Source organism: Zychaea mexicana (genome assembly GCF_025766255.1).
Source record: "Zychaea mexicana strain RSA 1403 chromosome Unknown BDB00scaffold_2, whole genome shotgun sequence".
NCBI lineage: Eukaryota > Fungi > Mucoromycota > Mucoromycetes > Mucorales > Lichtheimiaceae > Zychaea > Zychaea mexicana.
Window position 1 is genome coordinate 830,910 of NW_026516665.1, and position 14,311 is coordinate 845,220.

At 43.8% G+C, this 14,311-nt stretch overlaps 6 protein-coding genes across 6 annotated transcripts; 5 read left to right on the forward strand and 1 right to left on the reverse strand.

Moving 5' to 3' along the window:
• Position 1: 1 nt before the first annotated feature.
• Positions 2-2,655, reverse strand: BDB00DRAFT_924603 (rab-GTPase-TBC domain-containing protein). Its single transcript, XM_053128778.1, has 10 exons — positions 2,260-2,655; positions 2,099-2,143; positions 1,925-2,027; positions 1,775-1,827; positions 1,613-1,679; positions 1,409-1,509; positions 1,208-1,322; positions 953-1,096; positions 705-873; positions 2-613 (listed from the first exon to the last, which is right to left on the reverse strand). Exons 1-10 carry the CDS (start codon positions 2,580-2,582, stop codon positions 405-407), a joined length of 1,329 nt encoding a protein of 442 aa, XP_052985621.1. The 5' UTR covers positions 2,583-2,655; the 3' UTR covers positions 2-404.
• BDB00DRAFT_796495 (WD40-repeat-containing domain protein) lies at positions 2,640-5,603 on the forward strand. Its single transcript, XM_053121467.1, has 10 exons — positions 2,640-3,358; positions 3,451-3,530; positions 3,619-3,742; positions 3,841-3,974; positions 4,058-4,477; positions 4,559-4,823; positions 4,898-4,939; positions 5,012-5,079; positions 5,169-5,285; positions 5,361-5,603. Exons 1-10 carry the CDS (start codon positions 2,800-2,802, stop codon positions 5,490-5,492), a joined length of 1,941 nt encoding a protein of 646 aa, XP_052985622.1. The 5' UTR covers positions 2,640-2,799; the 3' UTR covers positions 5,493-5,603.
• A 3-nt stretch (positions 5,604-5,606) lies between these two features.
• Positions 5,607-8,807, forward strand: BDB00DRAFT_796503 (uncharacterized protein). Its single transcript, XM_053121468.1, has 9 exons — positions 5,607-5,967; positions 6,060-6,289; positions 6,373-6,516; positions 6,614-6,737; positions 6,804-6,858; positions 6,945-7,659; positions 7,745-7,821; positions 7,895-8,166; positions 8,244-8,807. Exons 1-9 carry the CDS (start codon positions 5,617-5,619, stop codon positions 8,388-8,390), a joined length of 2,115 nt encoding a protein of 704 aa, XP_052985623.1. The 5' UTR covers positions 5,607-5,616; the 3' UTR covers positions 8,391-8,807.
• Positions 8,808-9,004: 197 nt separating this feature from the next.
• BDB00DRAFT_924605 (uncharacterized protein) lies at positions 9,005-11,097 on the forward strand. The gene is made up of 2 exons (XM_053128779.1): positions 9,005-10,559; positions 10,656-11,097. Exons 1-2 carry the CDS (start codon positions 9,081-9,083, stop codon positions 10,887-10,889), a joined length of 1,713 nt encoding a protein of 570 aa, XP_052985624.1. The 5' UTR covers positions 9,005-9,080; the 3' UTR covers positions 10,890-11,097.
• Positions 11,098-12,208, forward strand: BDB00DRAFT_796514 (GTP-binding protein sar1). The gene is made up of 5 exons (XM_053121469.1): positions 11,098-11,165; positions 11,257-11,376; positions 11,513-11,682; positions 11,772-11,900; positions 12,010-12,208. The coding sequence occupies exons 1-5, from the start codon at positions 11,123-11,125 to the stop codon at positions 12,115-12,117; spliced, it is 570 nt and encodes a 189-aa protein (XP_052985625.1). The 5' UTR covers positions 11,098-11,122; the 3' UTR covers positions 12,118-12,208.
• On the forward strand, positions 12,209-13,982 carry BDB00DRAFT_796519 (uncharacterized protein). The gene is made up of 5 exons (XM_053121470.1): positions 12,209-12,595; positions 12,703-12,784; positions 12,880-12,991; positions 13,101-13,591; positions 13,661-13,982. The coding sequence occupies exons 1-5, from the start codon at positions 12,411-12,413 to the stop codon at positions 13,808-13,810; spliced, it is 1,020 nt and encodes a 339-aa protein (XP_052985626.1). The 5' UTR covers positions 12,209-12,410; the 3' UTR covers positions 13,811-13,982.
• Positions 13,983-14,311: the final 329 nt, after the last annotated feature.

The following is a 14,311-nucleotide window of genomic DNA, read 5'->3' on the forward strand; positions in this document are numbered from 1 at the left end:
GCTATTCCACATATCCTACGGATGATGGGACCTCAATTAGTTTTTATTGAAACAGCATTCTCCTTGATGGTGCATGTATAATAGAAGGTGACAAACATCGTGCAAGGATCATATCTGTTGCGGTGTATAAAAGACATCCATACTTGTACGAAAAGAGAATTAATAATATTGGTATAGTCATTATTCATTACATGTATGTTACGCCTTTGGAAAATCGTAAGAATTGGATGTGTTGTGTATGTAGTGGACAAGAACGCAAAAATTTGTGTAAATATACGAGAATGTGTAAATAAGAAATGCCGTCGGCTGTGCTGTAGAAACGATGATAATGAAAATTATAAACTGGATTGGCCACTGATATTATTAGAAGGCGGTGTGCATTCTACATAAACGAAACAAGTAAGCTATTCAGGCTCATATGGTATTGTTGTTGCTACTATACAGTACCATAGGTTTTTCTTGGATTTGTAGTTTGATTTGAATGTGGGTATATACCGCGCTCCTCTTTCGTATAGCCGTTTTACAAGCTTCATAAATCTATCATCGTCCGGTACAGTCATGGTAGACCCGAGCAGTGTTATACATTGATCGAATTCACCTGTCAACAGTTGATCTATAGGGAGCAATTGTTAATTGACCTATCACAGTATGTTCCAGAAGGAATACCATCTATTTCTTCCTTCTTACATGTACACCACTTATACCTTGATGTGTTTTTAAAAGAGCAATGGCCACAAAATAAAATATATCAAAACCGACAAGGAAATATACATCCCATATCCGCAATAACGTTTGATAGGATACAACACCACCAGTAAACAAAGTGATGTACCAACGAGTGGCGTAGGCGTCGCTGCTCAACCCCACATTCATCTAGATATAGAAGCATTGGGATTGGATGAGCTCTGAACAGTCATCTTTTTTACAATCTCTCGCGAAAGCAGATCCTTACCAAATGATGGTGTAATTTCGGCATATAGCGTTCCACGAGCTGTTCCTGGATGTAGAAACTCTCCATCAATGCCGGAAACCCTGCAATGAACAAGTCATGCAATCCATCACGGAGAAACATGTGAACCAATGCTGTAAAAGATCTCTACAACGAGAGTGAGGAAGCGTGAGTGTGTACAGTCGTATTCACCATTATTGTTTAGGGAGTGTTATTCCTTCTTTACACCTAGTCACAAAAGCTTGGTTAGATACAAACCTCCTCTTCGCAATACATCAGTAGCATTGCGACAATATTTGTCATTCCCTGACAATACCCCACTTCGGTATCAAATCCTGAAAAAGCGCGCAGAACGTTGAATAAAGCACGTTGGCTATACCAAGAAATTAAGCATTCTTGTAGTTCTAAGCCTTCCTACACCCACAAAAACTCCTGGCATCTCCCACTAAATACACTTACCCCTGCCCGTATCGTTGGCGGAACATGATATGACCGTGCATCGTCCTTGCTATGTCAAGATCGATTTGACGCTCATGCTGGGACGGCTTTGACAGTAGAGACTAAAGCAAGCAGCAGGAAAACCCCGACATGCACACCTGGGATCAGCATAATTCTCGCACAAACGAATGAGCTGCAGAAAGAATATAGGATATACTTATGTACCTTGTACTGTTCACGTAGCTCTTCATCATCTTCGGCAGTACGCAGCCCGTCTGTGCATAAAAAGTACCTGGGTGCAGATGTGTGTTGTGAGTATGGTCGAAGGGGAATTCGTTAGAAGGGCTTATGCTCAAATGCTTTTTATCTAAGCCTCGCTATAAATACCATGCATCTCTCCGCCAGCAATCCGGTATACCCTTGAATATACGTTTTACGAACTAAGTCAAAGCAAACGAGATGAAACACAAGGATTCCCCTCACACGTCAATATAGCGAAATGCTGAAATTTCTCACAGGTAAAATCTTCTGGAATACCTTATGGTTTCTTTTGAATATGTGGAGATCCTCGCCATTCAAACGCGTATGTTCGGCCATACGAGCCCATTTAGTAGAGCGTTCAACTTCTTTCTGTGCCTGTCTGCAGGGTGGTTACTATACTTTTTCACTTGCATTTTTTCTTCTTCGTGCATAAAATAATCAGGCACATACTCTGCATTGGGTTGCTGTGTTGAATTCTCTACTAGAAATCCATATCTACAATAATAGCGGTCAGACCAAGAGTGTGAATGAACCCTCGGAGCCAAAACGTCCGTCGTCCTTCTTTCTTTGTGCGTATCCCCCACTCTGTAGTGAAATGCAGCATAGCATACCTGTCTGCCATGGTAAACCATTTTTCCATTTCACCCTCCAGGTCTGGCACGACTGGAGGTGGTGCTTGATAGCTTTTGCGAATCTCATTGGCACGATTCTTTCTGGTCGTCGGCGGTTGGCCACTTGACTCTTGTCCGTTGATACTCAGTCGATCTTGGTCACGTTCGATGTTGTCTGGAAGAGGGAGTCGTGTACAAGAGCCCTGTGTTTTTATTGAGGTTCCGGCAGTGAGCTCTGTAAAATCGGTGTCCGATGATACATTAGTCAGTTGGGAAGCCAGTGTTGGCATGGCAGCGGTGGTGGTGTCAGTAGATTCAGTCATAGAAGAAGAAGCATGAAATTCGGAGAGAGTGTGTGAGAGCGGAGGGGACTCTCAAATTTGAGCTGCAGTTCAGCCTGCCTATATAATCATCATGGCAACAAAAAAAACAGCTGGACATACGTCAAAACCCCGCTGCTTATTCCATCTTGCTTTGCGCTAAACAAGTCCCTAGAGCTCATTCTCTTTGCCTCTTTCTTTATTTCCCTTCTCCCCTTCAATGTCAACGAAGGAGACTTCACGCCGCACCAGAAACAATGACCAGGGAGCAGTTTCAACGCGGATGAGCAGTCTCAACTACTCGTCAACTGCTCTGGTTGGCACGGCGCGTGATAAGGCGTTCGGAGTAGCGCAAGCAGCGCGAGACTTTCTTACACCTTCGTCGTTTCCTGACTGGACTGCTCCACTTACCCATCTCGAATCTCTCACTACGGTCATGTTTAGCCCATTGGCTGCACACCCGGTCTATCAAAGCGAATCGCTTGCCAGAGCTTTACAACTAATGCAACAACAACAACGTCAACGTACGTCTTCATCGCAATCCGGCTCAACGGTGAGCTCTGAGCTCGTCCTTCAGGGAGCCCGGCAAGCTTGGCCCTCGAGCTCCGAACTGCTTAAGGCCGAGATACCCGAATCCAACGCACCGCTTTCGTTGTTCCAAGGCTTCGCTGCAACGTATCCTTCGCTTGCAAACTCTAATCCTGCACCTACTTCACACAAGCGGTCACGCAACCGACGGAAAAAGCATGGTGGTTCGTCAAGCAGTATTGCTGATGGTGGTAAGAACGCAAGCTTCATCGTTACATAACTTTCAAATGACAAGAACAAAAGAAACGTCTAACATGCCTCTTTGTTTATTGTAACTTTCTAGAGACAGGCAGATCATTAACACAGAAAATTGCTGACAGGGAGCAGAAGATGCGAGAGAGTAATAAGTTACAGAAGCAAAAGGTAGTGAATTCTAAAGTCACCAAAACTAAAGGGTGTTCATATACTGTCGCGAACAATGTATGACGGCTAACGATTTCTCGTTGACTAGTCTTCAACAGCAAACGAAATCAACCAGATCAATATGCAAATAGAGGAACTCGTCAACAAACGCAAGTCATTAGAAACGAAATGGGCGAAACTAGAGGCAAAGGAACAGCAGCTTTTATTGACCAGTGAGTGGTGGTGTTTAAATGAAGGAGGCTGCGGAAAGGACGATAAGGAGGAGAAACAGAACTAGAGCTTAACCAACCTATTTTTGTCTGTTTGCCAGTCGATGCCCTCAATGGATCAATCGTTGCTGTTGAGGAAGATGGTCGTGACAGCGACGCGGCCAGTTCAAGAACCGGGATACAAGACGAGGCAGATTCGGAGGATGAGATATATGAACGTGGAACATGCTACAAGGTTACACATGCGGCAAAAACGAATCACCAACTAAACAAGAGTACTATTTGTGCTAACAAACAACCAAACTTTGTTTGCTGTAGACGCTCGAGGGACATGCCGACGATGTACTTTGCGTAGACTTCAACCATCCAAAAGGCATTCTGGTGTCATCGTCCATGGATGGTACAGTAAGGGCATGGGATCTCCATCGCAACCGTTGCCTTGGCAGTCTGGAAGGACACACGAGTCTAGTCCGATGCATGCAGCTTGACAACGCCTGTTTATTGACCGGTTCGGAGGACGGATCCATCAAGCAATGGAACTTGACTGCAATTTCCCCCGCACCAACACCATCATCGACTAGCTCTGCTGCTACCTCGGCTGTTTCGAGCGGACGAAGCTCGCCCGAGTTAGCGTCTAATGATGACAACATGCTCCCCGTTTTAAATGATTGCTGCGTTGGAAACCTTGAAGGCCACCATGCTGAAGTGACAGCTCTATTTTCGGATCAAACAATGGCGGTAAGCATTGGTTACTTGACTTTTACAGAAGGAATGGAGGGATATGCCTGGTATATTGAAATGCTTATTCTATTGAAACAGGTTTCTGGTGCCAACGATAAAACAATGAAACAGTGGGATTTAGAGACACAGCAATGTGTGTTGACTCTAGACGTAATGTGGGCGAGCAATTCTGCGGGCAGTGGCTCTTCCTCTTCCGGGTGGCGCGCCATGAAATCACTCGATCAATGGTCGTTGGATGGACTACACAGCTTCTTCGAACCGAGCAACTTTGTAGGTGCACTTCAGTTCTGGAATTTCGCTCTGGCAAGCGGTACCATCGATGGAAAGCTACGGATGTGGGATTGTAAGTTATTTTTGTACTAATTTTTTCTTTCTTTTGAGTATTGATGCTTAAGTGATTCGATTTCTATACTATAGTACGAACAGGACAGGCCCATCGGACACTTCCTGGACACACAGGTACATAAGCGATACATTCTACCATGGAGAAGGAACTGAAGACTCATTACTATGTGCTCATGTTATGATTAGGCCCCATCACATGCTTACAGTTTGATGAAGTACATCTTGTCAGCGGCAGTGCCGACAAAACAATACGCGTAAGTTCAACCTGTTCTTTCTTATTACTCTCCCTTCAACAACTTCTCGCGACTTACATGAATTATATCTGTAACACAATTAAAATCAGATTTGGGATTTACGGACTGGTTCCGTGTTTGACACACTAAATTATTCATGTCCGGTATCGTCACTTCAGTTTGACGCAAGCCGGATAATCAGCTCAAATACTACAGAGAATATCGATGTAAGTAATAGCGACACTCAAAAAGCGGAGATGCGTGATGAAATAACTCATCTGTATGTAACCGTGTTTTTGTAGATTTATAACCGGACATCGTTCCAACATACAACCTTACAAGGTCATACCGGACCAGTAAATTCCGTGCGCTTCCGCGATGGCGTTTTAGCCAGTGGATCCAGCGATGGCGTGGTCAAGCTTTGGGCACTGTAATAAACTAATCAATTAATAATAAAAAAACAGTTAGAAAAACTCGCGTGTCGTGTCGTGTTGTTTGCCGTGCTTTGTTCTGGTGACATTTATTAGTAAGGTGAGCATTGATGAGGTTGCACACTATATGCATAATCAACCCCAGAATCGCGCGTTTGCAGCCAACAAAGGCAAAACGCGCCCTATTTGGAAAGGTGTTATGGGCCCCGCGCGTGCGCTTCCGTTCATAAACGTTTTTCGCCGAAAGTACGGAAACGCAGTTGGTGTTGTCCCTTTTTCCACTATTTACTTTCCCATGGCATACCAAGCTTCTTGGGTGCTCATTTTAGGCGCATTATTTTTTAATGCTATGGTGAGCGGACGCTCACTGCAACCACTTGATGTCATTTCCATGCCTCGGCCTGGCAGTGCTTCCGTTTCCCCTAGCGGACATCTGGCCGTCTATGCGCAGTCTGTATACAACGTTGACGAAGATCAAGTAATGCAAGAGAGAGACAGACTCAGTGAAGTGAAGCCATACAATTCGTTGAAAAGCTAACATGACACCTCCATGGCTCAATCCTAATGTAGAGCGCAAGCAACTTGGAGTTAATTGGACTCGACACAAACAGACGTTCCAAACTGACTTCACCCAAACTTGGCGCTTCGCAAAGCGAACCCTTTTTCCTTGACGATCAGCACATTGCTTACTTTGAGCATCGTGAAAGCGAGGCTGTTAATCAGCTATACGTGGTTGACGTCGAAGGTAAAAAGGAAGCTTATCAGCTGACCAACTTTTCTATCGACTTTGCCAACGTCAAGTAAGATTTAAGGAAGGATTATTATCTGCAATCTGTTCGGATATTAAGATATGCATGATTTTTTTCGGTTGATTTATTTCTAGGTATAATGCAAAGAAGCAAGTGCTTGTCTTTTCCGCCTCAGTGTATCCAGATGAACCTACTTTGGATGGTACAAAAGCCAAAGACCAAAAACTGAAGGAAACAAAGAAAGATTCCGGCGTTGCTTATGATCATTTGATGGTTCGGTAAGTTCTCGTACATTCTGATCGACAACAGAAAAAGATAAACATGAATATGTACTCCAAATCTAATCGATGCAATTCTCTGTTTAACGGTTGATAGTCACTGGGATGAATTCAGAGCGGAAAAGAAGAGCAACCTTTTCGCAGTTCAGATGGATGTCACGGAAGAAGGTCGCTACAAGATTTCTGAAGAACCACGCAATCTCTTGGCTGGAAGCGATTTGGTACGTGAAAAAGAAAGTATTCAAATGAATGGATGATGACGATCACTGTAATAATGCAAACTTCAGGAATCTCCTAGTCCTCCTTTTGGAGACAAGTCTGATTATGACATCTCACCTGATGGTAAATTGGAAAACCAACCCATCTCCCACTCCCGGTATAGTTGTTTTTGAGTATCTTCGTGCTAAGTTGCGGTTTTTTTGTAATAGGCGAGGAATTAGCTTTCCTATCAAAAATCCAAACCCCTGACAACGCCTGGCAAACTTCAAAGCACGTCTATATTGTCCCACTTACTGGAAACTCGAGACCCATTGCCTTGAACGCAGATATTCCCGCCACTTCTTCCTCTCCTAAATATGCTCCTTCTGGATCTTTGGCTTACCTCCAAATGCTCACACCTCAATACGAATCTGACCGCAACCGTATCGTGATATACGATCGCAACATCGGCCATCGCACATATTTGGTCGAAAACTGGGACAGAAGCCCTTCAGAATTGGCATTTTCGCCTGATTCCTCCAAGCTGTATGTTGTGGCCGAAGAATACGGACGTGAAAAGATCTTTGCTATCGATATCGCTACTGAGCAGATCCAGACTCTCACTGAAGAACACGCTGCATCTGGAATTTCTGTGTTGCCTTCTGGATCTTTGGTGTTCTCTGTCAACTCAATGAACTTTCCCAACGTCGTGCACACCTTTAACGCAACGTCAGGTTTGGTACAATCTACTGGTGTTACTGACGACCTGTTTAATGCTCTGAGCGTACTGGACCTACAAAAACCTGAGGAATTCGAATTCACTGGCGCTCTTGGTGACCGTGTGCATGGTTGGTTGATCAAGCCACCAAATTTCGACTCGAATGCTAAATATCCTGTTGCATTTTTGATTCACGGTGGTCCTCAGGGTGCTTGGACTGATAGCTGGTTAGTGTCCCGAGTTGCTCCTCTTTATATTATTATTCCTTTTAGGGTGAACTTTAGATATTAACAAGTTATCAATGGCTTTAAGGTCGACGCGCTGGAACCCACAAGTGTTCGCTGGTGCTGGATTTGTTACCGTTGCTATTAACCCTCATGGATCCACTGGTAATTTAGCGATGATCAAGGCTATAATGTAACGTGTACATTATGCTAAACATAAATCTTTCCAACTTGATAGGTTATGGTCAAAAATTCTGTGATTCGATCCAATACAATTGGGGCTCTCACCCTTACCATGACCTCGAAAAGGGCCTTGATTATCTTTTCGAAACCTATTCATTCTTGGATGCCGACCGTTTGGCCGGCTTGGGCGCATCATACGGTGGATATATGATTAACTGGTTAAACTCCCATAGCAAACGCTTCCGAGCCTTAGTGAACCATGATGGCATGTTTTCCACCGTGAACACCTACTATACGACTGACGAGCTCTACTTCCCCGAACGAGAGGTAAAATTCATTGTGGTATTGTGAATGCTGTATGAGCAATGAATTTACTCATACTACTTTTGATAAACAACATGTAGTTCGGTGGAGTTCCTTTCAACCCTCTTCATCGCGTTATCTATGAGCGATGGTCGCCTTCGAACTATGTCCAAAATTGGCGCACTCCTACTCTCGTCATCCACAGTAAGTTACCTGTGTTTCTTTTCCCCGATCACATTAGTTACTAATGGTGGGTATCCGTCTATATAGGTGGCCGTGACTATCGACTTGTTGATGGTGAAGGTCTGGCTACATTCACTGCTCTTCAGCGCCAAGGTATTCCTTCTCGTTTGCTATATTTCCCGGATGAGAGTCATTGGGTGTTGCGCCCAGCCAACTCGATCCGCTGGCACAAGGAAGTGCTCGACTGGATCATTGAATGGACAAAGGAGACGAAAGAGACGACACCATTCAATTATCAAAAGCCAGGAATGTATCTGTAGAAGACAATTGCTATTTCAGTTCTAAATCATCTTTCTTTTTCCCCTTGTGCTCATATTCGCACTGTGTAAATAAAGGTGCTCGCATCAAACAATGCATAACAAATGAAGTATATCAAAGACAGGCAACTATAATGTACGCTTGACTTTTCCAGGAACAATGAGCGAAATACATTTGATTTACTGTATGTCTTGGTGTGTATCGTCGAATCAGAATCCAATTTCGCTACCTATTCTTGTTCTTTATTCTTACGCGACTATGACCTTTATAAATGGGATTTTGACCTTTACAATGGTGCACTATGTACTTAAACTTGATCTTCGCTTGAATGAGAAAGATGACATATAAATCGCTGCTTTCCTTTCTATATTTTTTCACATCCACAACAACGTTTATTGATATACCCACATCCCCTTGACTTGATTTTTCACGAAAGAATGCTAAATGTATTTGACGAGTACGCGATAGCATGGCTTAACATAGGCACGCTGATTTTTATCCCATTTTTCATCACACTCGCCCAGCTTCGGACAGTAATCCAATCCTCGATAGCATCAGCACAGCTTAATGCTCAACATTTCTGTCGAGAAATTGACCACGCCGCATCCCAAGTTGCCAATATCCCTCATATCATGCTTGAGGATTCAATCAAAGCCAGCCGCGCCGTCATTGACAGCATCGCTCGCCAACTCATTTTCATGGTCCAAGCATTAGAAGAGATAATTCTGTGGATTATCGGTGCCTACAAGTCCATGTACAGATGTTTGCTCGGCCTAGCTGTCAACGGAGCGATATCAGCAGTGACCAAAATTGCAGGACCCGTGCAACAAGCAGCAGAAAGCATCCTTACTGGATTAGACAAGGGTACCAGTATCATCGGACACCTCATCTCTGGCGATAACGACGAAGACGTTGCGGACAATAGTGTACAACTCGGAAACTGGACCAGCACTATGCAGGATGTCCAGAACAAAGTGCAAAATTGGACGACAAACGGTGCAGACGATCCGTTCGACCTCATGATTCGGCAGCCATTTGAAAAAATCAAGCAGCAAATCCATGACAACGTGGTGACGTGGAAACCAGACAACGTACCAACAGCATTTACTGCGCAACAGCAGCAGTTACAGTCAAAAGAATTCTGTGATTTGACGGCCATTCAAGACGGGTTGAACTCGGTGCAGCAAAAGCTGTTAACGGTGACGAATATTATTATCGTTCTTATAGTCGTAGCTGCTCTGACTTGCATTGTCGTGAACGTCCTCTGGGTTCGATTTCGACACACGTACACCAGTCGACGCATCAGAGATCTTGCATTCACGTTGGTAACCTTGCAGCACAAGTCGGATGAATTGCGAAGCGAACGCAAAAGCATCGAACAAAAACTCGAGAGTCTGGGCCATGCGAATCGAAAGCCAGTAATAGCATCCATCATAACAAACGAGAAGCTCCAACGGCGACCTGTTTTAGCCTGGTGGTTCGACTATCTGACGCATCCTGTGGTTTTTTATTGTTTTCTTACCGGTATTTTGGGTCTTATGATGACTTTTGTGGCAAGTGCAACGATGCATCAGATATTGGAGAACAATGGCCAGTTCAACACTCTTGTACAACACTGGGCCACAGACCAATCGGGTAGCGCTGCCATTCAAGCATTGTCTCATATAGAGTCACAAGCCAACACGCTCAATCAATGGATAGCGAGTTCGGAAGCCAGCATCAATGAACACACTTTTGGCGCTATCCGATCAATAGCCTTGTCAGCTAATGATACCATAGGGTTAGTCACTGACCATATTAGTGACTTTGTCAAGCTGACACTTGGCGGTACGGTATTAGAGGAGCCTGCTAAAGATGTACTAGACTGTCTCTTTATGACAAAAATTGAGCAGCTTGAAAATGGTCTGACCTGGATTGTAAGTGTATAGATCTTTCCTTTGCTCAGCCATTCTCCCACCATCGATTGTATATACAGTACTAATTCATGCTTCCGATATCGTTGCATTGTCAAGGCTCAAAACACCTATGTAAACCTGACACGTGTCAGTGCGCTGGATGCAAAAAACTCGGTGGAACGAAGCTTTTATGCTATTTCCTCTGTATCAGATCTCTTGTCAGTGGTGCAAAAGCAAGTCGACTCGAAACTACAACAAGATATCATGCTTTATTCTATAGTTTTGTCATTATGGGGGTTTTGTCTGTGTATTGCTATGGTTCTACAGTTTCAGAAATACATAAAAAAATGAACATTCTGTTGCAGATTAATAGTTTAAAATCGGGTGATATAAATAAGAAAGGCTTATCCGGGTAGTGCAAACAAGGAATTCAAAAGGGATCATCACACCTCCTCTCGTCCCTTGCTATTGGCAGAAGCGGAACGGAAATTCATCAGGACCGACGAGAGCTGGCGGGCAACGTCGTCACTGCCAGGTGGCACACCACCCTTTTCTCTCCCTTTCCACAACTTCTTTGTTTCACCATGTTCATCATCAACTGGTTCTACGATGTGTTGGCCTCTTTGGGTAATGTCTAGCTTCAAATTGGAACATAAACTTATCCATCAGTGCTAACGAAGACACTTAAAAAACTCTTGTTTCGTTTACACCTTTTTAGGTCTTTTGAACAAGAACGCCAAGATTCTTTTCCTTGGTCTCGATAACGCAGGCAAGACCACACTTTTGCACATGTTAAAAAATGATCGTCTCGCCACACTGCAACCCACTCTTCACCCCAGTAAGTTGTTTATCTTGTTATTTTCTGTTTTTAGTAAAGATACGTATGAAGAACATCAACGACAAGAGGGAGCAGAAGGAGACAATGAGAGCTTACATTTAAAAATAAACGCGTTATGCTATTCCCTTTTGTTTAGCCTCCGAAGAACTTGCCATTGGTAATGTCAAATTCACAACATATGATTTGGGAGGACATCAGCAGGCGCGTCGATTATGGCGAGATTATTTCCCAGAAGTGTCTGGCATTGTCTTCCTTGTGGATTCTGCCGATCATCGTCGTTTCCCTGAAGCCAAGGCGGAGCTTGACGTAAGTATCACCTCTGTTATTTTCACGAGGAAAAAAAAAAGAAAAGAAAGACTGAATTGTTGTATGTGCGTATGAATGGGGGATATTAGGCACTTTTGGCCATTGAACAACTGTCCAACGTTCCTTTCTTGGTCCTTGGCAACAAGATTGATGCTCCCGGTGCCGTGAGTGAGGATGAACTGCGACAGCAGCTCGGCATGTTCCAAACCACTGGCAAGGTAAGGCATATGGGGAAAGGGATTGATGCGGTGTAGCACATGCGATAAAGGTGGAGACCGTGTCGTGACAATAATCAACAAACCATCTGCTGTTGCTGCTATTGTGTAGGGCAAGGTACCCCTTAATGATATCCGACCTATCGAGATCTTCATGTGCTCGGTTGTAATGAGACAGGGCTATGGCGATGGTTTCCGCTGGTTGTCGCAATATGTATAAATTCACCTTCTTTTTCCCTTCCTGTCTCTCTTTCTTTTTCTCTACACAGCAAAATAAAGTTTTCATTGAAAAAGATTGCGCTTGCATCGGTACAAGAATTGTCAAATGTGCGTTTTATATTATGCCGTCTCCATGTCTGGTGGAGATGATGCATCCCGCTGGGTCGAAATTGGGATAACTTAGAGGCGCTGCTCGTTGGCATTGCGCTGACTTTTTTTCCCCTTATTTCCTTTTGAGACCTTCGACCTCTCCTCTCTCTTTCTCCACCTCGATTAAAGAAACAGAAAGTACTCATGGGCACCATGAACGATCCTTTCGCACATGCAGCGCCATCCAACAGCTCAACCACAGCACCACCTTCAGCAGAACGAAGCCAGCCTAACAATGCACCCCCTGCTGCATCCAAGTGGATTCGAGACGACGACGTTGATAGTGAAGCTGACCAAGTTGGTTTGGTGGCTCACAATCGCGGCTATAAACATATCCTTTTTGATTGTTTCTGTTTTAAAAGATACGATTTACTAAGACTATCATGAAGGAAAAACAAAAACATTTAAAAAAAGAAAATCCTTAACCGTTGACTACACTGAACAATTGGGCTTCTGCCGATTCACAGTTAGGTGGAAACAAGTTACGGGCACCGCGTACTTTGGCGAACGAAGAGGAGGTACTGCTTAGGGGCCTCATATGCAACTTGGCTACACGTATAGCGACTGCAGCACCAGAAAAATATTTAACATAGCACTCCTCTCGATTGTATAGTTTCTGTTGGGTGACAAAAAACGGACGGTAGTGAAACGTCGTCGACGAGAACTGGATGAAGAGCTGTCTGATGCTGAAGAGGACGATCCTTATCGAAAAATTAACATTGAAGGTAAGTAGCGGGAGGATAAGAGAAGAAAATATAGCTTGGTGACGGTATTGCGGCGACCCAGGATAACTAAATCATTTGTGCCTTTTCCGTGAAAATAAATGGAAAACAGAAATCCTAAGCCCAATTGAATACGCCACGGACATCGTTCGACGACCGGCTTTAAAGCGGATCATTAAATCTCCGCAAATTGAAGAGCTCGGCAACACAGCAATGGAATTCATTGAAGGCGAGAAGAACTTTTGCAAAATCCTTTCCCGGTTATCAGCCATTCTTCACCACGACGATCCTCAATATCTCGATCTGGATTATGAAAGGACGCCGGAACAACGAAAAGCAGCAGCAGCAGCAGCGGCAGCAGCGGCAGCGGCAGCAGACAACAGTGCAGATGATACTGCCGCGACAAATGCAACCGGAGAAAGCGAAAAAGAACAAAACGGATCTCCATCGGACGAGAAAACCACCACGCAAGACAAATCTATAGATAATACAGATGCAGCAATCAGACCCAAAGTAGAAGAAGACAAAGATGAGGATATGACTGAAGCTGGCCCAGACACAGAAGCACTGGAAGTTGTACGGAACGTACGCGAGTTACTACTGGTAAGCAACAAGGGAAAGACTGTTTGTTTGGACAAGAATACTGATCCTGGATAATCTGTTATCAATCAGGAAAACATCAATTTCAGCAATGAGTATCTTTGGCGGTTACAAGGAGCTCGCAGCAAACTTGTAAAAGCAAACATGCAAAAGGAAGCTTTGTGGCAGCAACTTAAAACTAATGCTAAAGGTTCTTCAAAACGTTTGGTGCGCCACGCATGAAATGTGTAACTTTGTCTATTTCTCTTTTACTCATTCTTATTGTGTATTTTTCTCTTTCTGTCTCCAGAAGAAGAAAAAGGAGCTGAATATCCGACCGCGACCGTCGACGATGCTTCGTAATATATCTCTTAGTAAAGTACATAAAATGATACATAAAATCAGGCGTTTTCACTAGTACGCATATCTCTTCATTTCGATTGTTTTGTGTTGATGCAATTCAGATTGGCCTCACCCTGATGTTGAGCCTGACGCCGAGTAGACAGCAGTTAATGGGGATCCAGCCACTGTACATAACTGTTTTTCTTCAATCATGACAAGGTGCACTGCTTCACATGTGCTGTCAAAATTTAAATGCATTTGAGGCTTTTTATCGTAAACGTGTTGAATAGGATTTCTGAACTCCTGGATTCTCTTTTCGTCCAGATGACGGTTCGGGAATATCATTGGACCGAATTTGACAGGCAAGAGGATGCAACTACAGTGATAACACAATTTGTAGTT